Source organism: Macrobrachium nipponense, chromosome 49 (assembly GCF_015104395.2).
Source record: "Macrobrachium nipponense isolate FS-2020 chromosome 49, ASM1510439v2, whole genome shotgun sequence".
NCBI lineage: Eukaryota > Metazoa > Arthropoda > Malacostraca > Decapoda > Palaemonidae > Macrobrachium > Macrobrachium nipponense.
This window is the reverse complement of record NC_087224.1, coordinates 4,904,439-4,930,451: the sequence shown is the minus strand read 5'-3', so window position 1 is coordinate 4,930,451 and position 26,013 is coordinate 4,904,439. Positions and strand designations below refer to the sequence as shown.

The window sequence follows — 26,013 nt, the reverse complement described above, 5'->3', positions numbered from 1 at the left end:
TGTTGAAGCTGTGGTTAATTTTAATAGTCCCTTATTAATACCAGCTTTACAATCTTGTATGTTGTCAAAGTAACAGAAATATTCAAGACGTTTGAATGGCCTCCTCCTCCTCCATTTTAAATGAAATATGTTCTACAACTTGTAGTTGCCTCATAAGTGCTTCCTCTTGCTTACCTACTTCCAATGAAGCAGTAATATAGCTAATTGATAATTTAACCATTTGTATCTTTCCCTTCAGCACTCCACTACAGTATTCTCATAGCATACTCCACTGTCTTATTCCCCTGATTTTTATGTTTAAACTGCAGTACATCACCTTTATCATGTATGTAGTTAATGGAATACAAGTCCTTCATTTTTCTTATTTGAGGTCTATATATGTACGTGTATTCCTTTGTCGGGGTCTTATATAGTATTTGTAAAAGCTCGTCAGTGGCTGTTCCTGTAGCAGCTTTTTGCATTTTTTCATTTGTCATTCCTTGCTGGCCTCTTCTAACTTCTTAGAGTTGTGATGGCCTCTTGTTCATCTTCATTTTCTTCATTCCTCAGATTTCCAAAGTTTGTCATTCTATTGCCCCTTTTTTGTCAATTTTATTATTTCATTTTCATCTTTATGAACATTACAGTACCTTATCTCATTTATATTTGTATTTCTAGTCATCCAACTTGTGACTGTATGACCAAATCCCCATGAATCTTTACTGTGTCGCCAAGTTTGACAACGTGCGCTAAGTGATGGCGGATGTTTTAATGGATGGTGCATGTTGCAATTGCGAGATAAGAAGATTTTGATTATCTAATTACGACAAATGACGTGACATTGCTTCAGTGTTGCGTAATGACATGCTGACAAATGCCAGATGTTGTGACTGGACCATGTATGTTTTAGAATTCTCAAAAATTCACCGTCACTTGGTGGCACAGTAACGATTGATGGCTATTGTTGCCAATTTGGTGTAACTACATTATAATAACATTGTATAATTAGTACATTTTCAGCAGTTATGACATGCGTGTCCTTGAATCGCAATTTTTATAGCGACCTATAACATCCCATCTTATATACTACATCTTTGAGAGAACTGTAGGATATGCTGTAATTAAACATCTGACTGACTGATGATGGTTCTATCAAAAATTGTGGCTTAATGTTTGTGGGTCTATGGAATCATAGGTATGTAATAAAAAAATCAACCAAACAGATTCATAATCAGAATGTTAGAATCAGGAAATGAAATTGACCATTTATCTTTACTCTGCCAATGGTTTTGATACAGGCAATCACTTCATGCTATACAAAACACTCCTGTAGGAGTATGGCTACATGTCAATCCTCTCATATTAACTAAGCCAACCCATGTTATACCAAGCATCTTTTAAGGAACCGTTCTTGGGTCTTGTCTATTCTACGAAACTCATTCATAGAGGAGTATCGGTATTTACTGACAGTTCCCCCTTATCAGTTCTTATCATACTCTTGTAAAACTACAAACAATTTCAAAATGCAGGTGATAGTAGTAAGCTTATTCCTAGTTGTAAGTAATCAAAGCATTGTAGGGAACAAATCTGTGTACATACACTCTGGTAAGAAAACATGTACTGTCTCCGTATGTCAACTAATGTAGAGTTTTATGCAACTTGATCTACAACCTGATGGCAGTGTGGGAGTGAAGGACTAGCTTCTTAAATGGGTCATGAAATCTGTTTTGTAACAGATACTGTTCTCTCAACCTGGAATGCCCTTTGTGGATCGTTTTAGTGAATGACTCCCGAGTTGTTGAAATATACATTTTGTTCAGGTTTTATCAGTAGTATGTTGTAACCAATCCACGTCTTCCCCTGACCTTAATCATTGAAATTTAGGGATTAGGTTTTCACTGATGGCCAAGAATGTCTTGCCTCTGATGCAGTGTTCTGTGTCACTTTATATTTGTTCTGCGTCTTTTTCATCTTTTCTATTGTCTTCCTTTGTTCCAGAGTAATGGTCACACTCCATATTAGTGTTGGTAGTATTTGTTTTTCCTCATTTTCATCTTTGCCACTGTCTTTCTTTATCTCTTTTGAGATCACTGTCACATGATCAGCTTTTTGTACTAAGTTCATGACATTAGGTATACCAGCTTGTTCCAAGGCATTAGTAGATGGGATCACCTTTAAAAACCTGCAGGCTTGTCCAAATCTTCGTGGAACAGCATAGGCCCAAGTTTTACTGTGCCCTTTGTCAAGTGAACTTGTTTGTTAACATTATGCAGCCCTGTGTATGGTATTTTTAATAGTGAAATAATCAATATATTGGTTTGATATATCAGAGCATTGATACATACTAACACAGTCACACATGCCTTATTTTGCTTTTGCCCTCACACCTTTTAAGAGATCTATAGGGATGTACATGTGATATATATAGGCCCATCTCTTCAGAGCTTTTAGCAACATCAGTATCAGATGGCTTAGGTTTGCCACTCATTTCCTTTTGTCCTATTAGCAGATTTCTTGGGGGCCTTATAGTTCCTCTGCCACTCTCATCCAAGACCAGTGCTTGGCATCAAGCCTAAATTTCATATTCCATTCCACTCTCATCCAAGAGAATTCAATACTGTGATCTTGAGATCTTTCTCTGTGTTGAGCAGGTCTGAGATTGGCTTTCCCTTTGACTGCTGGGCGTCTAACCACTTGTACAAGCTTTCTGTTGAGTTTTCAATGAATTAACTCAATGAAATTCCCTGAGCCATAAATTCTGAGAGCTGTGGTACTTATTGTCATAATATACAGTATATATGAAAGAACAAACTGTTGTTCATATGCGAACAAACCTTCGGTCTTAACAATAGGATAATTTTCTAGCTCTCAGCTGGATCTGGTTAAATCGCAGATGAAAAGCAAGGAGTCTTGTGAGGTCCGGCAACGCGTGCGTATATCGGGTGAAAAATGGTCAAATAATGCATTATCAACACTTTCGTAGCAACACCAGGTACTTTACCACCTTTGGAGGATAACTCGGAACAAGTTCCATTGCATTTTTAGAACAAATGTTAGAATTTTGACTACATTGTACCTTAACCCAGCCAAGATTGTTTGTCCTTTGGCATTCACACTCATGGCCTCTGACATATGGAATTTTCTCCATCATAGCATTTTAATTGACATCAGACAAGTTAATTGGTTATCTGCAAGAGCTAAGCTCAAATACCACTTATTATTGTAGTGACCCCAGTACAATGCTTAGTTATCATTTGATCTAGCTCCTTTTATCCAATTCCGAAGTAAGAACCGGTATCATTGCTTTCAACAAATATGATGAACAGTGTATTGGAGATATGCATTGTTTCAATCCATGTACATAGAGGCAAGCCTCACCCAGATAATCCTCCACCACCATAGGTGTAAACCAAATCTCATCTCTCTCTCTCTCTCTCTCTCTCTCTCTCTCTTCTCTCTCTCTCTATCATCTCTCTCTCCTCTCTCTCTCTCTCACTTCTCGCAGCATTCTCCTCTCTCTCTCTTCTGTCTCTCCCTCCTCCTCCTACTCCTCTCTCACAATCATCCCCCTCTCATCAACTCGCTCTTCGTCTCTCGCTCTCTCTCTCTCTCTCTCTCTCTCTCTCTCTCTCTCTCTCTCTCTCTCCTGAAATTATTATTTGTTCCCAAGTGCATTGTAGAAGGATGCTTTTAATTTAATTTCATTTTTTTTTTTTTTTAACCAATCGGCCCCATAGGGGTTAGCGCCATCAGTGCACCTCACGCGGTGCACTATAGGCATTACTTATGTAGGCTCTTAGCTGCAACCCCTTTAGTAATTCCTTTTCCTGTACTACTTCCATTCATATTCCCTTTCTTCCATTTTACTTTCCACCCTCTTCTAACAATTGTTTCACAGTGCACCTGCGAAGGTTTTCCTCCTGTTACACATTTTGCAAACCATTTTACTGTCAGTTTCTATTTCAGCGCTAAATAACCTCATAGGTCCCAGCGCTTGGCCTTTAGCCTAAACTCTACATTTTGTTCTCTTTAATCAACTGTACCCTTGTTATTATTCTTGACCACTTACCAGTTTGGGTATATTTCTTAAATAAAGAAGTACTTCCACAGAAAACCAGCTCTCTTCTTATTAGTTTTGAAGTTATTACAAATTAAGCAGTAATTATTTTACTGTTTTCTCAAAGCATATGCATAATTTAAAGAAGAAAAAATCATATATCAGAGGTGACGCCACCTATTGGTGTAAATTTAGCATTTGGAAACATTTAGGTTGGAACTCTTGAAATATAAGTTATAGAAAATCTTGTCAGAAATATAAATTACATGAACTCAGGGATTGAATTTATTTTTGTCTCTCTAACACTAGCATAGTAGGTATTAGATGCACAATGCCAGGTAAAAATTTGAAAAAAATCCCTTTGACTGGAAGGTCTTATAGCATCAGAAAATCCCTTAAATGTTCAGATATATTAAAAGGTTGGCATTAAGGAGTTTTAGTCAGTGACGGAGCCATTGAACCATACCATGGTATCATTAGGGCCCTATGGAAATCAGAAGTTCTGTAGTTGACTCACTGTCTAACAAACTGGAATGAGATCAGTTTCATCTGTGTGAAATGTGAGTTCATTCACTTTTGTTTATTATTGTTGTGAATTGTAAGTAAGGGAAAGAATTGAAATGAAAAAAATAACCAAATTGTCTGTGTACGATGGAACTACTGTTAGCATGTAGTATTGTTTGAATTTATCGGCACGGATGCACTAATGAAGAATTTCCTGTAGCGCACCTGCAGTGCATTGGATCGATTCCTTTTCATTTATTTACAGAATGTAAGGACTACAATACTAAAGACAGCAAGCACTTGTATTTTGTCGTGGAAACTTTCGAGAATGTAAAGAGGGGATGAGAGTCGAATGTGACTTGCCACAGGTTGCCAATGCGATCAGCCTGAATGCATTTGTTTATTGATTAACTGAAATTTTTTGCTTTGCATGACAATGGATCTGAGGTCAGTATCATGTTGAAATTTGGAATTGGAGTCTGTGGTTCAGCTACCAATGAATTAGGTCAATAATTTGCCAGTATAGTTTAGCAAAGGAAGTGAAAGCACCGATTGTGAATTTATTGTTAATAATACTACATACATTGAGCAGTTTTCTCCTGTAAATGGAAACTTTGTTTTGTCTGGTCGAATAATTGTCTTAACAAAGCAATCGAGTCGATTACTTTTGTTCAAGCCAGATGAACGTGTGACGGAGTGCGATGCGTGGTCTCTGACCGGCTCTCGCCTCGTTCGCACAGGTGTTGCCAGAACTCACAGATTCCTTGCTGTACAATCTTTGATTGTTTTAACCGGTTACCAGCTGGCCACTCGGAGATTATCCTGTTTTTAAGACCTCAGGTTTGTTAGCTATGAAAAATACAAATTGATTAAAAATATTTGTCATGTTTTTGGAAACTAACTTTGTGCAGTATGCAGTGTTGAAGTTTTTGTGTTGAATATATTAAGATAGTACATGAACGAGATAACTTGCCCATGTACTCATAGTTGTATTAAGAGAACAGTGTTTAAGGGAAGTTGTATATTGTTTAAACTACAGTGTACTAATTAGTTTTTAAACAAAATTAGAATATTAATAATGTTGTTATCCAAAGTTTGCTGTGAGTAAGTGACATTAGTATGACATGTTGTTAATGATATGTATATATTAAGGTAATTTATTAGTAATCAATAGTGAGGAGCTTGTTCGTTTTGACCAGTATACCTATGATGAGATGGTTTATGTTGTACATTTTCATAAGTTAGTGGAATTAACACAAGCCATATAATATATCTACAGTACTATCACTGTGGCAATACGTCAATTTTTTGTAAGCACATTCAGCATCCTGAACATGATATCTGATATCAGTACATCCTGTTCTTTACGTTGAAAAGTGGATTGACATTCACTCCTCAACAACCTACAGTAACATCCGTAGCAGATAATGCACTATGAAGGTTTATAATGTAACGTTGGTTATACAACACCTCATGTTCTGAGAAATAATGGAACAATTGAGTTACTTATCGTGCAGTTGGGCAGTAAGCTGATTTCCTTGTCAGTGGAATGAAAAACTTGCATTTATAGTAGTTTAATGCTTTGTTGGATGTTTCTTACTTATTAGAAAGCCAGGCTTTTGAAACACTAGACATCCTGTGGGTAGAATGAAAATATGTATTGTAAAAGAACTTATCAATTTTAGAATGCTATTGTTGGAAACTGAATATACAAATTATTTATAGATTTAGGATTTGGATTGGGCAAAGAGGAAGACAAAAAGTATTCAGTCCAAGAATTGTATTGTTATACTTATTACAGTAGTATTATGAATAACCAAGCTGCAAATTACTGTAGTATTATAAATAGCCAAGCTGCAACCCAAATTTGAAGAGAGACCACCACAATCCCATTGGTCTCAATAAGGAAGGTAGCCCAGTACAGATAAAAAAGAAAGAAAGAGGTAAAGAATAAAGTGAAAAAGAAAAATAACAAAAGTCAAGCAAGATTAAAGAAGGTATGACATAAGGCTTCCTAGAGCCCTCATGACAACAAAGCATTTGCACAAAGTATGAACTTTGTGGATTGTGATTGCTTTATTGCAGAGGAGAATTTTGATTATAAATAGTATCACAGTAATGACCCGAGCGAGTATTGTTTGTTCCGATGGGAATATAAACCTATGCTTTCTTAATTGCAATTTTTCAGTGTAAGGTGCACTGTGGCTTTGACTAACTTAACTAGAAAAACTAAATCTTATTAGGTAGGCCTATGAGTCACTCATGACCTGATCTGGCTAAGCTCTACCATTCTGCGACTCGACTCCACCAACCTAACTTCCTTCCAATCATGTCGTCTCCATCCTTGCTTTTGTTGATGGGAAGTTTCTCTGCATGTACTGAGAAACTCCATTTATGAAAGCGTAAGCGTAGTTTCATATCCCTGGAAAAATACAGATTGTCAAAATTTTGTATTTGTATCTATTATTGTCATTATGTATTGACGACAATTCTTTTTGTGGAGCCAGTTACTGAACTCAGATCATTTAGTTAATTTGATAGGTAAATCATCATACATTCAGTTAACTTCTGTAAACATCATAAAGTTTTTGTTGCGTAACAGGAATTTCTAACCTGTTCAGTACATGTATTGCGATATTACATTAAAGATGCAGTATCCTAAGTTGACAGATAAAACAAAATGGCAGTGTTGAGATTATTTTGTATGTTACAGTAGTTTGACATGTTTATTGCTCATCAGCATAATTGATATGCGAACATACTATACCAAGAAATGTTGAATTTAACTTGGAAGTGTGCAGTCATACCACATTCAAGCATGTTTTTCTCCATATCCTCAGTTTCCCAGTGCTAATACTCCTTGGGAGCTGTGATGCTGGCAGATGTATTAAGTTTTATGACCACTAATTTTTTTCTATTTTTACAAGAAGTGAGTTTGATAGTTTTTGTTTTCAGTATAGTGTAATTCTGCATTCTTACCTGTGTGTTTTATGATTGTTTTAGATAGCTTGTTTTTTTTTGTTTTTTTTTTCCGCTATTCTTTCCACTTCTTAGGTTTGGCCAGATTGCTTTTCTATTCTGGTTTTGTATAAAGTGATTAAATCTTTTTAACCATTCATAACTGCTCTCAGAATCATAGCCAAGGTAATTGGCAGTATAGTATACTGTTATTTGATGAAAATAGCATTGGATACAATTCCCTGTCGATCGGCCGTACGTATTTTAGTATACTGTAGTAGTACTATTTCGTTGATTTTATGAAGGAATCTTTATTCATAATTGCATTATAATAGATTTATTAGCAGGTTAAATGTGCTAATAGATACCAATTAGAAGAGGAGAATTTGGCACTGTTCTGGTACTGTACCTGCTAACTTGGTCCCACAGTCTCTCGACAAGCACTATTGACTATAATTAACTGTAATGACTCTTGTAGCCAGGGTTGGTACTGGTGGCTTGTTTTTTTTTTTGTTGTATTTTGTAGACCCTTAACCATGCAATGGCTAAAACTTTTGAAAGAGATACAAAAATCATTAAATTTGGCAAGAAGCAGGTTCTGATATAGAAGTTTACATTATATTACCTCTAGACCTTTTGATAAGAATGGCATAATTATATTACACTTTAATTTGTTTTCAAAGTACTAATTTGTTTGCTGTAATTGGTTGGTGCAGGACACATCAATTTTACATTAGATTTTATAATTTGTTCAAGGCCCAAATTCTTTCAAGACACGTTTGACTTACAAGCAGCCATGTAAAGTATTTATATTTAAGTCTTGTAAATTTGGATAAATGTAATGTTCTAACTGTAAATGAACTCATAATTTCTTAAATCCAGCATTATGTTGGCAAGGTACTACTCCATATTGTGTTTATGTTAAACAAATTATAGTCATGTATGACATGATTCAATCCTATTGTTTGGTACGTATACTGTATTTATACATTTTGTTTTTAATTACAGGTGGACTTAGAACCTCAGGGGAAACTACACGTTGTAATTGAATTAAAATGGGCTCAACTGGAAGATGGAGGGGTCCGGCCGCGAGAATTCCAAGAGCGGCAAGGCTTCAATCGGCGACGATTTGCCATGAGAAGACGCGTTCATCAGGTAACAGTTCACAGAAGCTTTAATACCTCTAGAGATATTAAGTGCTACAGCTAAAGTTGTGTAGTATATAAGTACAAAGAGATTGTGATCTGGTAAGATGTCTAAACCTTAATTCTGTCATCTCGACGACGAGCTATCATGGGATCATCTTGAGTACAACCCATGAGTTGACAATTTGCTCGTAGATGCATAATTTATGTTTATGAAATTTTTCTCTGTGGCTTTTCAAGAATGCATGAGAGAAAGCCAAGTAAGGGTCTCTGAATTTGAACTATATAGAAGGAATAACGTAAAGCATTATACTTTCAAAGAGAACCACAGAGATTTCTTGTTTTACATTTTATAGATAGTATTTATTCCAGTAAAATTTCTGTCAGATGAGATGACATCACAGTCAGTAGAATATATTATGGGAAGTATCCTTATTTCATATACTAGTACACATTTTGAGTGGAATGAACCTTTTTAAGGGCTCAAGACCCTAGATAATCATTCATGTTTTCGTGTGGTACCATTGTTAAAGAAGCGGTTGGAAACCTATTTCATTGTTTACTCAAAACACTAACTCAGAGATTGAAGTTTTTATATCTAGTCCAGACCCATGAGAGTTACATGCCAGTTTTCAGCATGAAGCTATGTCAGTTTTCAGCTTTAAGGAGTAGCTTCAAGATTTGAAGTAATAATTATGTGAATTGAAAATGCTTCAGGGGATTATTTGGCTTTTTTAAGTGGCGCTAGTAATTACCATTCTTGAGATATGATGCCCTAAAATTAGATAGAAAAAGAAATTGTATTCATATTTTTTTTTAAACAATAGAAGCCCAAAGAAATAGCCTTCTGCAATTGTGTAAGGGTAGTTGAGGACTGACTGGACAAAAGAAAATCCTACATGGAAATAACTGGCCAGTTAGATTCTGACAAGAAGAAACTGGAACACAAAACCGGAGAGAGTTTTTAATATTTTGTTTTTATTGGGGATGACTGTTACCTACTATAAAAGTTAATCTGCGTCTTTGTGCTTTAGGTGTAATGAACACTCAAAAGAAAAGAATAAAGCCTTTACTGGCATAGATGAACTTTTTGTATTCACCTGTTTTCCATCAGGTGATATATGAATATTTATGTTCTTGGAATCCTTCATGCCATAGCCTTTTGTGTAATGGTTTTTACTATATCTGGCTTGTTTCTCCTGTATACTATTGTGCTTGTCTTTTGTTTTGCATTATGTCATCTACAGCAAGCAGAGATAGAAGTGTTCGGTTGTGTATGAATAAGTTTTGCATAATTCAAATGTATTCAGTTGGGCCTGATGGTCACATGGGTGTTACTGCTATAGGCAATGAGCAAGATTTTAGTCTTTTCCTCTCACTGTGAGAATGTAAGGGGTGGTCTGACGAGAATGAAAAGTATGTGGCGTATCGGAAGATGTAAGAGTCCGATAGATTACTTAATCAGTTCATTAGGTCTGGCTGAAAGCCCACTCCATCTTTCCTTCTTCTTATGGTGTTACCCCCCTTCTAATTCCTCTGGTGCCTGATAGGTTTGCTTCCCTGGCAACTAGCCATTTGGAAAAGCTCCTCTCCTTCCTTTTGCTGAGACAGAGGAAGTACTATGTTCCAGAGATGGTCTTTGTCAACCTGCTCATCCCAGGTGCTGCTATCTGTTGGTTGGGCAACATTATCCTGTTGTCTCCTTTTTGGTGCACTACCAGATTTGCATGTGGGAAAATGTGTTCCTAAGGCAGAGGGAGGCTTTCCTAGCACTGGTGTTGAAACAAATTTCCCATGGCTCTCTGATAAGTGACAAGTCTGTTGAGTAACAGACCCTATTTTATACCCTGCACTTCAATATTTTCTAGATATCTTATGGTTAACAGCAGTTCCATATACAGTAATACCTTGGGTTACGAATTTAATCCGTTCCAGAACCTGCTTCGTAACCTAAAAAATTCGTAACCTAAATGGATTTTCCCATAAGAATGTTATAAAAAGCAAATAATGCGTTCCACCCGACCATGAATGACCATTTCAATTCATATTTTTCCATTTATTTTTGTTCACTAAGGTTGAAAATTCGTGTAGGAATTACATAAAATTATAAAATTGAAGAATGAAATTAAATATAAACACTAGATTTAATATGCATGCACAGTAAAACCTGAACTTTACCTTTGGCGAGTGTGGCTGCTGGCTTGACGGAGACGGGAGGAGGGGAAGGGGAGGAGGAGAGGGTTAGGGCTTGGGGGGGGAAATCTCCCTCCGTGAACACTTCTGGAAGACTTTCTGGTTCTTTCTCTAGAGAGCACCGTTCACTACGATCACTAATTTTACGCTTATGCGACACTGTGTCGTCTTTCACAATTTTGAAAAAATATTTTTCTATGGAGGCTTGCTTTTGCCTGTTCTTTAAAATTTTATAGAAATGACCCACCCCATTATCGATAAACAAATTTGTTGCACTCTTACGAGCCTTTTCGCAAATGATGCTCTCACTTACGGAATCTCCTGCCAGCTGCTTCTCGTTTATCCAAACCATGAGCAAATTTTCTACATCGTCGAAAATATAAGGCCATTGTTTCATCAATACTGTGACACCTTTTGATGCTTTACTGGCTTTAATTTCTTCCTTTTTCTTCAAAATAGTGCAGATCGTTGATTGCGACCGCTTGAAGAATGCTGCAATGTCTTTCACGCGCTCGCCTTTATCATGCATCTGGATAATTTTCTTCTTCATTTCGACTGTAATCATCTCCTTCTTTCTTATGCTTTCCTTCTTGCTGCTTGCCTTCGTCATCTTGGGAGCCATTGTCTTTAGTATTTGGGTAATAGTAATGTATAAGCACTATCACGGAAACACAACAAGTGCGCAAATCACTAAGCAAATTTGAGAGCGTATCACGGACAGATGCGTTCAATCTTACCGCCAGCGAGATAGTGAAAGAGTTATGGTTTAAAAAGGGTCAAGGGATGCGTAGGAGGAAGTCATGTGACCCTCGTTAAGTTTTGGCCGAAAAAAATGCGTTCGCAGATCCCACGCTCATCCGATGTCCGATGTAAACAAAGCAGGCATTAAGTTTTGGCCGAAAAAAACGCGTTCGCAGATCCCACGCTCATCCGATGTCCGATGTAAACAAAGCAGGCGGCCTCCCATGATGGAAATTCGCGCATTCGTATTCCAAGTGAAATTCGTATTCCAGAATGAGGGCATCACTTCGTAAGTTAAAAAATTCGTATACTAATCGGTTCGTAACCCAAAGTATTACTGTAGTTCCTATCCTAAAGTAACCTGTAATTTACACTTAACATTCAAAACATTCAATTTGACAGGTTTATCTAATTTGTATCACATCTCAGATGGTAGCTTTGTGGAAAAATAATGGTAATAATGTAGCTGATCAGTACAGAAGTCTGTTATGTTGAAGTATTACTCACACCTAGCAGATCACACTCACACTGAGATCACCCAGAGAAAGAAAAAAGGAAAATTTGAATTAAACGGGCAAACTAAACTGACTCCAAACAGATAGAAAGTAATCTTGTCCTATCTTAAAGGCAGTAGGAAAGTAACTGATAGGTCTCGGGGCACCAGGGGCATTCTGGGAACTATAATACCCCGTGACCTGGTACAGATGCCAATAGTCCCTGGATCACACAAGTTTTTATTGCTTTCCAGCTTGGCGCTAGTATTATCCTATCCTAATGTTAAGACCTCAGGTTTGTTAGTTATGAAAAATACAAATTGATTAAAAATTTGTAATTTTTCCAACATTAGTTGCATAGTATTGGTTATCATTCAGAGAAGTTTTCCTACTCAGGAATAATATGTTATATTAAAGGTGTGAAGTAAACCATTCATTTGAAAAGCTAAGGAAGTTGGATAGCCAGGTAGAAAGAAACCAAAATGGAATAGTACGTAGATGAAAGTGTCGGGGAGAAAGCAGTGGAATGTGTCATTTATAAGACTTCTCTGATTCTAAAGTTTTTTTCTTCTTTCAGGTCAATGGTCACAAATTCATGGCAACATTCCTAAGGCAACCAACATTTTGTTCTCATTGCCGAGAGTTTATTTGGGGTCTGGGAAAACAGGGATACCAATGTCAAGTTTGCACTTGCGTAGTCCACAAGAGATGTCATCAGTCTGTTGTCACAAGATGTCCAGGATGTAAAGGTGGTGCTGCTGCTGATCGTGAAGCAGTCTCAGAAGAACCATTGGTCAAGGTAACCAATTAAATTTGAATTTGTATTTGGCAGTTTAATGTAGGGTAGTTAAGCATCCAATAATAACTAGCAAATTTTCCTCAGTTTTTTTATTGGTAATTAAAAATAGCATTGTGGTATTTTTAGCAGCTTAACCCTTTAACGCCAAAGGGGTATAATAAAAATCGTCTCCTGTATGCCGGCGGGGTCTGGGAGTGAACGCCGAAGCCAAAAAATGCGTTTTTCAAAAAATCACAGCACGCTTAGTTCTCAAGATTAAGAGTTCATTTTTGGCTCCTTTTTATGTCATTGCGTGAAGTTTAGTATGCAACCATCAGAAATGAAAAAAAATTCATTATCATATATAAATAATGGGATATATGATAGTGCAAAAACAAAATTTCATATATAATTGTATTCAAATCGCGCTGTGAGCAGAGCAAAACGGTTAAAGCTAACGAGTTAATTTTTTTTCCATTGTATTGTACGCTAAATTGCAATCATTTTGGTATATAACACATTGTAAAACAATCAAGGCAACACAGAAATAATATTATCACAAAATGATGCGTGAATTCGTAACGCGCAGACGTAAAAAAAAACTTTTCAAAAATTCACCATAAATCGAAATATTGTGCTAGAGACTTCCCGTTTGTTGCAAAATGAAGGTAATTGATTGAATATTACTAGACTGTAAGTGTTGTAGCTTACAATTGCAGTTTTTGATTATTTTGGTCGAGTTAAATTTGACTGAAGGACGAATTTTTTCTATTTATCGTTATTTATATGAAAATATTTCAAAACTGATAAAAGCTACAACCATAGGTTGTTTTTTTGTTGTATTCTACATGAAATTGTGCACATTTTCATATATAAAACTTTATGTAATGGCTAATCTAAAATGGTGCAAACAATACGACAATTGGACGAAAAAATTTTTGATTTTTATCCGGAATAGTTACCGCGCGGACGTAAGGAAAAATTTTTTTTTTTTCAGAAATTCACCATAAATCAAAATATTGTGCTAGAGACTTCCAATTTGTTGCAAAATAAAGGTAAATTATTGAATATTACTAGAATATAAGAGTTTTAGCTTACAATTGCGTTTTTTGACCATTTCAGTCGAGTCAAAGTTGACCGAAGGTTGATATTTTGGCACATCGTTATTTATATGAAAATATTTCAAAACTGATGAAAGCTACAACCATGGGTTTTTTTTAGTTGTATTCTACATGAAATTGCACACATTTCCATATATAAAACTTTATGTAACGGCTAATTTAAAATGGTGCAAACATTACAACAATCAGACGAAAAAATTTATGATTTTTTCGGAAGAGTTACCGCGCGGACGTAAGGAAAAAGTTTTTTTTATAAATTCACCATAAATCGAAATATTGTGCTAGAGACTTCAAATTCATTGCAAAATGAAGGTAAATGATTGAATATTACTAGAATATAAGAGTTTTAGCTTACAATTGTGTTTTTCGACCATTTCGGTAGAGTCAAAGTTGACTGAAGGTTGAAATTTTGTCCCTTATCATTATTTATATGAAAATATTTCAAAACTGATAAAAGCCACAACCATGAGTTGTTTTTTGTTGTATTCTACATGAAATTGCACACATTTTCATATATAATACTCTATGTAACAGCTAATTTAAAAGGTGCAAAAATTATGTCAAAGTGACAAAATAATTTCTGAGATGTGTCGCTGATACTTTTTAGTGCGATAAGGAAGAAATTCGCGCTTTCGCGCCTGCGTAACGATTGTAAAGAAAGCAATGCCTTGATCCATGAGCTCCCAGCATCCCCCAAGGCGCGTGATTCAAAAGTTTTCGCCTAGTAGGCCTATAACTATTTTTTCGCAAATTTAAAAAAAAAAAATTTTATATCGACGTACCATACGTCCAATCGGCACCCAACAGACAAGTTATATCAACGTTTAATACGTCCAATCGGCGTTAAAGGGTTAAGAGATCACTATACTAAATTGTATGCTTTTCTTGCGGTGGACTTTGTGCCTTTTTCTGATTCACTTTTTGGAGGTTGGTTGTCGTCCTTTTTCTGATTTGCTTTGCCTTAGAGGTTGAATGAGAATCCTTGTAACTTGCTGTATCAAGGCATATTTATGTACTTTGGGCCTGAATACAAGACAGTAACAGTAGAAGATTCTGGTAATGGCAAAAGCTTATAGTACATTCTAAGTGTTAATACCAGTTTTGTTTATTGTGGACTTTTTCTCCTTGGTAGACAAGCAATACTTGCATTAGGTTGGAGCATAGTACCATAACCCATAAGAAAATGAATTGATGTTATTTCAATGGTACACATTGACACTTTATGTAAAAGTAGAGAACACCTGGTGGAAAGTAAAATGGGAAAACTGTGTAGAATGTGTGAATTGAAATGTAAAATAGTTTTGAGTAGAGTGACAAGTGTGTAGATATTTATGCCTGTACTGTTTGTATTTTCCAGGGAACTGGCCAACAGCGTTTTAATGTAAATGTTCCACACCGGTTTTCTGTTCATTCTTACAAGTTATTTACATTCTGTGACCACTGTGGATCGCTGCTTTATGGCCTTATACGTCAGGGTCTTCAGTGTGAAGGTGCGGAACTATCTTGTCCTTTGTATGGGTACTGTCTGTGGATATTTTTATTATGATTTTTTTTTCATCTTTTGAGTGACAGATTCTTAGGAAACTGGATTGTTGTCATAAATTCATTGTTAAATTGCTAATAATGTTAATATTTCAAGTTAAACATTGCTGTTTGGGAAGAAAAAGAGAAAACCCTTCAGTGAGACCACTATTTAACAAAGAATGAGATGAAAAATGACAACCCAGTCTCTACCTGTCATATATTTACTTCTTAATATATGCAATATTCCAATCAGCTTCATGAGGGTAATTCATGTTACACAAAAAACAATGGTAATAATATTTATGATAATGATTGTGATTGTATTGATAATATTGGTAGAGTGGATTTGCTGCTTATGCATTGTAGGTTCGTAGACATAAGGAAAGTATTCATAAGATCTTTTATTTACAACAGGAAAGTATTCATAAGATCTTTTATTTACAGCATGCAACATGAATGTGCACAAGAGATGCAAAAGAAATGTAGCCAATAACTGTGGTATAGATGTTAAGCAATTATCACAAATTCTTCACGCCATGGGAATACGTCCTCAGGACGAAGCCGCCGCAAAACGTCCTAAGAAGAAGGTGAGGGTTATGTTTGTGATCGTTTTCGATGAAAAATTAGACTTCAGGGGACATGCTATTTGAAGTCCTTAGTCACAGAAAGTAACTTCAAGATTATACAATGCATTATAGGAGAATGATTGCACAGTTCTACAAACCAAATAAATTATAGAAGAGTGAAGTTCATGGACGGCACTAAAAAACAATTGATGAATGCGCAGACAACAGTTCCTTAATTTCAGATTGATAGAAATTGAAAGATTTCAGGTTAACAATAATGAATGCTGATGGCAAACCAATTTTTGGAGAGGTGACCAGATATATGAAGAAGATGAGAAAAGAACAGATTAGGAAAAGATAAAATTAATACAGCTGTATTGTGATAAAGAATAGTGAGGCATTATTATGTGAAAAGTATGTATGAGAGCTATTTATGAGGCACAGTTTGAAAGTGTGGGATAGAATACTGAAGGGAAGGTGAAGGAAAATTGGCAGTTGCTATTTAAGGAGAAATACTGCAAAAAATCTAGGATTAAAAAGTTACATCATGACAGGAGAGCTTGGTATGAATTTTTGTCATCTCAGTTGCTAGCTGAACTATGACTTTTGATATAGTATCTGGCTTGCCAACATAAATTGTGAAGGGGGCTTATTCTTTAAAAATAGGATAGGGGACATTAGTGTATTTTTTTAGATGGGAAATTCTTTTAGTGGCAGATAGTTTAAAATATCTGAACAGGAAGTAAGTTGGTCCGTAGGGAATGTGGACTTGCTTCAAGAGAGCATAAAGTGATTGAGATTGTCAAACATTGATAAAGATCTGCTCTATTGTTCATTAATGTGTGGTTACTTCCAAGGGTCTGTTACATATTTCTCCATTAATTATATGGTCAGAGGAGATATTGCCAAAGAATTTCAAATATTAATCTCCTATGAAGATCAGAATAGGAAGAAAAGAAAAAACAGTGAAGCAATCATACTTTAACCTAGTATTTCTCACTGTAACTCCCACAATTTGACCTTGCGCTGGGATGCTGTTATCAAGTGAACCATTATATCCCAGCTCCCAATACTATGCTCATTTTGCAGCATCTTGTAGTCATTATTCATCAGTCAATCTCAATTGTCATGAAGGTCCATTATATGTAGTGCTTTTAAGAAGATAGGTTGCTGAGGAAAGCTTGGAATAGCATTAGACACCACACCATTCAGTTTTAACTAAAACAATAATTGCAGATTCATTTTCCACTTTGTTTTGTGACGTTAAAATGGTTATACAGCATCTGCAACCCATTTTGAAATGCTGAAGTCATTTAAAGATTAGATTTTTATATGTGAACTTACTATTTACCTTTTTCCCCCACAGTCGGTCTCTGAACAGTCAAAGGTAACAACATCAATTCAGAGTGTAAATGTTAGCGGTTCAATTAGCGAAGTAGATGAGGAGGAGATCAGACTTAGAGCTGAAGCCCAAAGAATTATGGATAGCAAGATGAAAGAGAGATGCGCAGGAGAGGAAGGACTGGAATTCAAGAGTAAGTTACTTTTCCTGTTTTGAGTACTTTTATTGAATTACGTTATTGCGGTCACATGAGAAGCTGTTTGTCCCACCAGTTTCAAGATCTCTTTGACAATTACATGTTCTTATGTTCCAACGATGGGGAAACTATAGATGAGATGCCAGACACATATATTGATTTGTATGAAAGTAAGATATCCAGTACAGTATAGGAAGATGAATAACCATGTACGTAGCATAGAAGAATTTGCCAGTCGAAAACTGTTTGGAGCGTGCTAAGAGAAACTGCAATTCCTTTGCTGCAACTGACATTTGACTGGATATCCCGTAATAATTTTGTTGGTGTTATCACACTCATTTACCTCAGATTGTATGGTTATCTTTGGTGATTAATGTTGTCCAGAAATATTATTTATACGTAAAAATTTAATTTTATTTATAAAATACTTGCAATCTAAAGTAGTGAGATGAAAGTCCATTTGACTTGATTTTGATACAATTATGATTATGATGATGATTATTGTTATTATTATTGATATTAATATTATTCGGAATAATCATGGAATCATACAGAAAAGTAAAAAATAAATATATTACCCAATATGCAAGCTTCTCCAGATTGGAATGCCCGTGTGTGAAAAGAAAAAAGGCTGGGTACGGGCAGTTTGAACACCGATATCAAGAAGCATTACGTGTAAATCACCAGTGGGATTCCCTTTTTTTTAATAGAGTTTAAGGAAGATGCCCATTAGGTATTCCAGTGGTGGGCAGGGTAATCATCACCATTATTGGGAAAAAGGAAGGTCTCTCTTTTAGCAGTTTTGTCTAAAAGATGAAAAATTGGTAGGTTGTTGGTATCCAACAACTAGAACAGCATTGCAACTCTGATGGAAGCAGAGATCCTGTTGTCTGCTTGAATATATTCCCTCTAGATGAAGGAAAGCTTATACCTAGTACTGAGCTTTCAAACAGTAGTTTGTGATATATTCAAGTACTACTACAAAAAGAAAAAGAAAAAAGATGAACATCAGGTGGTGATTATTCAGAATCTTGAAGTATACCATTACATGTGGGAAGCTCAGTACTTGAGATTTTAGTCTGGCATCAATCATCCCCATAATGACCCATAATTTCAGATGGATACAAAAGCTCTGTACTGGCAAGAGAGGTTGGCTTAATGTGTTTGTGACTTTTAAATTAGATTGTAGCCAAGGAGCTTGCTTTAGTCACACAAAATGTACTGTAAGGTATGTGAACAAGTTGAAGTGATATCAATGAAATAGAAAGTTTCACTTTTAGACTCGCACATAAAAAATGTTCAATGTCATTGCAGCCAAACCATATGACATTCAAGATCCAGTGTTTGGCGGGAAGAAAATAGGACTCGATGACTTCACATTTATTAAAGTCCTTGGGAAGGGAAGCTTCGGTAAAGTTATGTTGGCCGAGTTGAAGGGAACCGATGAAGTTTATGCTGTTAAGGTAAGTTGTCAATTTTGTAATTGATTTTCCTTTTTAATTCAGGTGGACGTTAATGATAAGTAGTACTTTTCTTTTTATCATGTGTTGCATAAGCTATTGCAGGATTGGAACAAGTTGATCTAGAATTGATATGGATAAATTCCAGGTTAGTAGGTCTTGGAGCTGGAATTTATCTATTCACAAGTAAGTAACCAGGTCTTGTATTGGCTTCTACAAGGGTTTATTGAAGTTGCTGTTTTAAGTCAATGTTCAAAAAACTGCTACGTAATTGAACCTTTTTGATAGTTTAGTTCCATCAGTTGACCATTTATCTAGCTTGTAAGAGAGAGTTTTTCTACTTGTTTTTTAATTCTTATCCTCATAGTGACTGAAATTTTTCAGGTGCTGAAAAAAGATGTTATACTTCAAGATGATGATGTTGAATGCACAATGACAGAGCGACGTATTTTGACACTGGCGGCTCATCATCCCTTCCTCACTGCCCTTCATTCTTGTTTCCAGACCCAGGTATGATACTTGTACAAGATAGAAACGTAATTAGCATTGTAAAGTGCCAGACCCAGGTATGATGATACGTGGATAGTTAATTAGCATTCTAAAGTGTGAGGCTCAGTTATGATACTTGGATAGTTAATTAGCATCGTAAAAGACCAGACCCAGGTATGATACTTAGATGGTTAATTAGCATTATAAAGTAAGTTCCTTTCTGGACGAGTGGTTTTCGCGCTCGGCTGCCAATTCGGTGGTCCAAAAAGTTTGAATCCTGGCTCGGCCAGCGCGGGATCAGAGGAATTTATTTCTGGTGATAGAAATTCATTTCTCGATCTAGTGTGGTTCGGATCCCACAATAAGCTGTAGGTCCCGTTACTAGGGGACCAATTGGTTCCTAGCCACGTAAAAATATCTAATCCTTCAGGCCAGCCCTAGGAGAGCTGTTAATCAGCTTAGTGGTCTGGTAAAACTAAGGTATACTCAACTTTTTAGCATTATAAAGTGCCATAAAAAAGTTCATACTTATAAGTAAACAGTCTCTTCAAGTTGTCATTCCTAAATAGATGATAGAAGTTGTATCAAGTTGTAATTAAAAAAAAAATTAATTAAAGGTATTAAAGACTTGGAGGTGTTGAGTAAAGTTTCATATGGGGGCTTTGTGACTTCAATATGCTGTTCATAACTTTCTATAATTAGGATGTTCACATAAAGTGAATATTTCAGTGTTTGTAATTTTTTTAAGTTTCTTACTGTAATCTTGGTGGCTTATCTTTTGATACCCACTTTATATCTCTGCAAGTCTTTAATATGTAAAAGTTTGCCCCAGTATTTTTTAAAGTACTATATAATTTACACTGCTATACTGTACCATTCTTCAATTATTTTTATAATTTTGCCTGAATAACTTGTGAAAAAATTTCTATTAATTTTATTTTCTTAACATATAAGTGTGGTCGGGAGATTTTTTTAAGAGTTTGGGAGTTTTTTTTAAGTAGCAATTTTTGATGATTGTAAGTATGAATATTTATTTGAACAGGTGCAATTCATTATTTATCATAGCTAGGTAGTTGAGCACTGTTTTCTTTACCTATATCAGCCAGATGTTATTATTAGGAGTCTCGATACTTCTTTATATAACAGTGAGTAATTACAGGCAGTCCCTGGTTAAGGGGAGGGGTTCCATTCTCAGAGGGGTGCCGATATCCGAAAACTGCCATTAATTGAAACTTGTTGGTGATTTATGGTGCTTGTGGCACTGTTAACCGGTTATTGGCGGCATTATGGTGCCATAACTCATTATTGGTAACCGGAACTCTGCCTGTTATGGCACCATAGTACCGGGTCGCTGATAACCGAGTCCGCCAGTAACCAGGGGACTGCCTGTATGTTTAATTATGATAATATTACCTGGAGGCATATGTTGTCATTGTTTATCCAGCTTGGGTGTATATTTTTGTATGAATGCTTGGTTATTGTAGTATAATTTATGATAATTGTGGCTTAAAGGAGATATACCATTGTCCCCAAAAGTTTTATTGCGTCTTTTGAGAAGGATCTGCATTTCTTATGCAGTACTTCTTGCATGCTGAAGTTGGCAAAAAGGTAAAGGTAATTCCATAAGGCATTAAAAATGCACGATAACCATAAAAGCCCTGTTTAAGAGAATATTTTAACTTATATAAGCTCTTAAATGATTTTATAATGTTCATAAATGTCTATTATTTTATATGTTTAACATTTGTTTATAGGTAATTGGCACTTTCTGATTTCTATTATTTATGGGACTCTAGCATTTGCTGCTGAGAAACTTAAAAATGGATAACCTGGTGCAAGGCAATAATTACTTTAATCTTTAAAAGTTTAACAAAACTACCATATCAAAGGTGGGACTCGAAACTGCAGCTGAGGTATCAACTGAATATCAGAATGATGGAAGTGAAAATGGAAAAAAGAAACCAGGTACAATATTTCAGTTTTTCTTGATATAAATATAGCACCAGACAGAATGGTGAATGACATACATTCTCTTGTTGACAGGATCGATTATTCTTTGTAATGGAATATGTTAATGGAGGTGACCTCATGTTCCAAATTCAAAAGGCTCGCAAGTTTACAGAACCACGAGCAAGATTTTATGCGGCTGAAGTCACCTTGGCCCTACAGTTCCTCCATAGAAATGGTGTTATTTATAGGTAAGTGCTTTAAAGGCTTTCATCTTTAGAATGGTTGTATTCAGTCACTTAATATCAACCTAGGAATGTAGGCAGGTGAAAATGATTAATTTGAGGTCCTTGCAGATTTGATGGTAAATGTTATGAAAAGAGTTAGTCGATAGAAAGTAGAACTTGTATCTGAAATATTTATTTGTTTTAAATATCTCATACAACATGGAATGCACTCAGATGAATTCTGATTCTTTCCAGTAGAACAAATGTTGTATTAATAATAGGTTATAAGAGTCAGATGCGAGTTTCTTCTGCAAGTTTCAGTTTATGCTGAAAGACTTAGAATGCAAACTTGGGGTTTTAAATCTCAAAGCAAATCATTACAGCTTGAAGATTTCAAGTCTTCAGTATCTTTAATCAGTGATAAGGTAACTGTTCAAATTTTGGTAGATACAAGTGAGGAACTAATTTTCCAAAAAGTTAAATGATCAAATATGCTTGAAAAAATTGTTGTGTAGTACCAGTTAACATTCTTCGGGTTGTGCATAATCGGAACATATACTCATCTATATTTTTTATGCAAAACTACCCATACCTCATATCATCATACGTAGTTAAGAACTTACTCTGTGTGAAGGAAAGATGTGTCTTTACTGTGTAGTTTCATATGTTAGGAAAAATACAAATCACTTAAGAATTTGTCATTTTTTCGTTCCTAGCCAATAAAGAATTATAGTTTTATGACAGTCAAGCTGAGTACAGGACTTTAAAAGAGAACTCACTTGATATTTTTCTTAATTGCAGAGACTTGAAGTTAGACAATATTCTTTTAGATAGTGAAGGTCACTGCAAGATTGCTGACTTTGGAATGTGCAAGGAAGGCATAACAGACAATGCAACAACAACAACATTTTGCGGAACACCAGACTATATAGCACCTGAGGTAAGACATTTATCTTTTATTTTTGTTTAAGAGAAACGAGATAGTCAGGCAAGGTAAGCAAGTTAATGGAATAGCAGAGCCATCTCGTGAGGAACGGACAATTAGAAAAATCAGGGAAAACAAACACAGATCATTTTAAAAAAGGCTTTCCAGTATAAATGGACCGTCTTGGGCCTCGCTAGTCTTCATAAAGTACAGTAAGTGTTTAGTATAATAAAATAATATCTAATTACATAGCTGCTGCTATAAAAAATGGTTTTCGTTCTGTAATTGGTTTCGACCATTAAAGTGTAAAACACTGTATCACATACAGTCTCAAGCCCTGTAGCAAGTTACGTGTGGTTGAGTGTGCGTGTGTTCCGCAAGGTTAATAAAATTTTGTTTTACCATACAACTATTATGGAAAATTGTTCGTAGAATTTTTTATGACATTAATTTTCAAGTGTCTCACAGTTTGGTTGAAGATGAAAATCGTTTGGAGGACTGGTTTGGGATTTTCTTGACCTCAAGTTAAACTTATATATGGACTGTATGTTGACTAGGAGGACTTTCATGTACATGTCTAATAAAACTTGGAAAAGAAAGTAGCATGGCTATGTTAAAGAGAATAATGTTGCATCCTTAAGGATAATTTTCCCATACAGTGGACCATCCTTTGGGAAGATTTAAAACCAGTTACATAACTGGGTGACAGTTTTTTGTACTGAACATTTTTTGAATAATGACATTGTGACAAACAGTTGTTACAGCTTTCACGAATAAATTTATTATTTTACCATTCAGGAAATAAATTTAAGAATACAATTTGGGTTGCCAAAACAGAATTTGCAGCAATAGCAGGCAGGCAACACTGCTCATCTCCTTCTCCAGCCTCTAGATTTTGGAGATAAAATTGAAGATAATTAGGATTTTTAAAAATTTATTTTTAGCCTTTGTCAGGGGTCCATTTCAAAAACAAGGTTCAAAACTCATTGCGTGTACCGGCAGGTGAATGGGGGAGGGGCTATCCAAACTGCTATGAAAAGGCTAGACTACATTGCCCATCAAAACTTTAGGCAATGATTCACACATTAAAACAGTTTATTCTTGATGTAGGCTTTTATATATATATAATGTACAGGTATTTCCCGGTTATGAGCGAGTTTCCATTCTGACAGCATGACAATTAGCGAAAATCGCCAGTAACCAAAAATCGGGGCTGATAACCGGACATCGGCACCGATAAACAGAAACCGGTGCATTTCGTAACTAGACAAACCCCATAAAACCGGAACGGCAAGAACTGGGGACGGCCTGTACAGTATTATGGTAGGCTATAACATATTTTAATATTTGTAAAAAGCTGTGATTTAGTAAATAAAATGAATTTTTCAGTATTAATAAGACCAATGCTCTGGGCAGCCTGCGAGAGCTAAATACATTCCTAAAGTGATCTGTCTAAGCTACCTAATGGTAAGAGATGAGTATAGCTAAAAGGTTTTTGATAAAATTAACAAGTAGTATTACTAACTAATGGGCATTAAAATGATTACTTTCTTATTACATGATATATATTTGTAATCTTTTTTTCTTCAGCTGTGAATACCTTTTTTCATATGATGTCTTCAACACCATTTTTCAGATACTTTTGTTCTTTACCCAAAAATATGCATTTGGTTTATGGTTTGAGTTTATGGGACAGTTTGAAGTCAGCTGATTAAGAGTAAATGGATCACAGAAAAAAAGTTCTTTTCATATTTGTTTTGAATGAAGTATGTACGTATTTATTTTGTACAGCATGTTATAAAAACTTAGGTAAGGCAGAAATCAAGAAAAAAAAAAGTGGTGAAATACAAGAAAATGGGTATTAATTGCATCATGATATCATATTGAACTAAGCAATTTTTCTTCATAAGTTTTTCTTTGAAATTTTGTCTACTGCACAATGAATTGGTGCTTTCTACCCCCTCAGTATAATACTGTATAACTGGACTCAGTTCTATCATAGTTAAAGGCAGAGGAGGTGAATGTTATGAAATGTCTTCTGCTAAACCTAAGTTACAACTGTTTTCTCATGTGAATTAAAGTAAATTTGTTTAAAAAGAAATTTTGTTTATTTTTTTTTTATTTATTTATTTATTTTTTTTTTGCTTTCCAAATTGCATGTTTTGGTATAAGTTTTTTTCTGCAATACTGTAGCTATACATATCGTTTATATTTAATATGTGTCAATATATGGAGATGTTATTCATAATATAGTATTTCATTCCGGAAGTGGGATATGGTCTTATGTCCCATCAGTGCCTCAGTGGTGTGGTTGGCATGGTCTTGGTCTGCCACCTTGGTGGCCACGAGTTCGATTCTTGGGCATACCATTGATGGGTGAGAGATGTGTATTTCTGGTAATAGAAGTACACTCTCAACATGGTTCAGCAGTCATGTGAAGCTGTTGGTGCCGTTGCTGAATAACCACTGGTTTCATGCAACGTAAAGACACCATACAAAAACAATATATGCCATCAAATACAGTAGCTTATTAGCAAATGAATTACCAGGTGAGAGAGAGAGAGAGAGAGAGAAAATCTTTAGATGCAAACACGTTAGAGTGTGGTTTGTTTATGTAAACATGGTCCATATCAGTTTCTGTTGATATTGTACTTTTCATATTATGTACTGTAAGAAGTTTCTACCCAAAGTAAGCTGGATAACTCACGTTGATGACCATGTTTTAATAGAGGCAGAATCATTAGGTATGAATATATTAGCCTATGGTAGATCCATTCTTTGTCATCTTCCTTAGATATTGTTTATTTTGCTAATACAGTTCTGTTATAATTTATTCTACCCATATTATATTGTGCTTGGGATGTTATATATAAGTTAAAAAAAAAATTGAGTGAAGCTTATTAACTGCATTTATATTTTGTGAATGGAATCTTTCCTAGAGGGGTGTATTGCATTTATGGGGAATTGATTTGAAGTGTTATTTAGTAAAATTTTATTGATTTTAGTTTTTAAAATAAGAACACTTATAAGAGCATCATGAAACAACAGAAAAATATTGTTTGTAGACTTGGGTTAAATATGTGTAGTGTTGTTTCTGCATTCCTAAATATTGTACATGTTTTAACTATTAATGCCATGATTTTATGACAATTTTGAGTCACAACATGGTTTATGGTCCCTGGCCCTTGAGTGCAAAGAAAAATCTAGTCTAGAGATGCTTGGTAGGGTTGGGAACTCTTTCAACAATCTCATTCATGACTGGCAATTCTTATTTAGGAGCTATTGCCGAGAATTACTGTGTAAATTGAATAGTATTTCACTTTCTTTTTGTTACAGGATTTGCATAGCAACTGTGTTACTCCTGCAT

General features: G+C 35.4%; 1 protein-coding gene across 1 annotated transcript in view; it reads left to right on the top strand.

Annotated features, from left to right (window-relative positions):
- The window catches only part of LOC135205281 (protein kinase C-like 1B), a 51,850-nt gene that overhangs the window by 9,352 nt on the left and 16,485 nt on the right, over positions 1 to 26,013 (top strand). Inside the window, exons 2-10 of the mRNA XM_064235660.1 lie at positions 8,507 to 8,653; positions 12,649 to 12,870; positions 15,328 to 15,460; positions 15,939 to 16,081; positions 17,427 to 17,595; positions 18,913 to 19,061; positions 19,443 to 19,568; positions 21,591 to 21,745; positions 22,523 to 22,661. Coding sequence (XP_064091730.1) covers positions 8,507 to 8,653; positions 12,649 to 12,870; positions 15,328 to 15,460; positions 15,939 to 16,081; positions 17,427 to 17,595; positions 18,913 to 19,061; positions 19,443 to 19,568; positions 21,591 to 21,745; positions 22,523 to 22,661 — 1,383 coding nt within the window. The remainder of the gene's footprint in view (positions 1 to 8,506; positions 8,654 to 12,648; positions 12,871 to 15,327; positions 15,461 to 15,938; positions 16,082 to 17,426; positions 17,596 to 18,912; positions 19,062 to 19,442; positions 19,569 to 21,590; positions 21,746 to 22,522; positions 22,662 to 26,013) is intronic.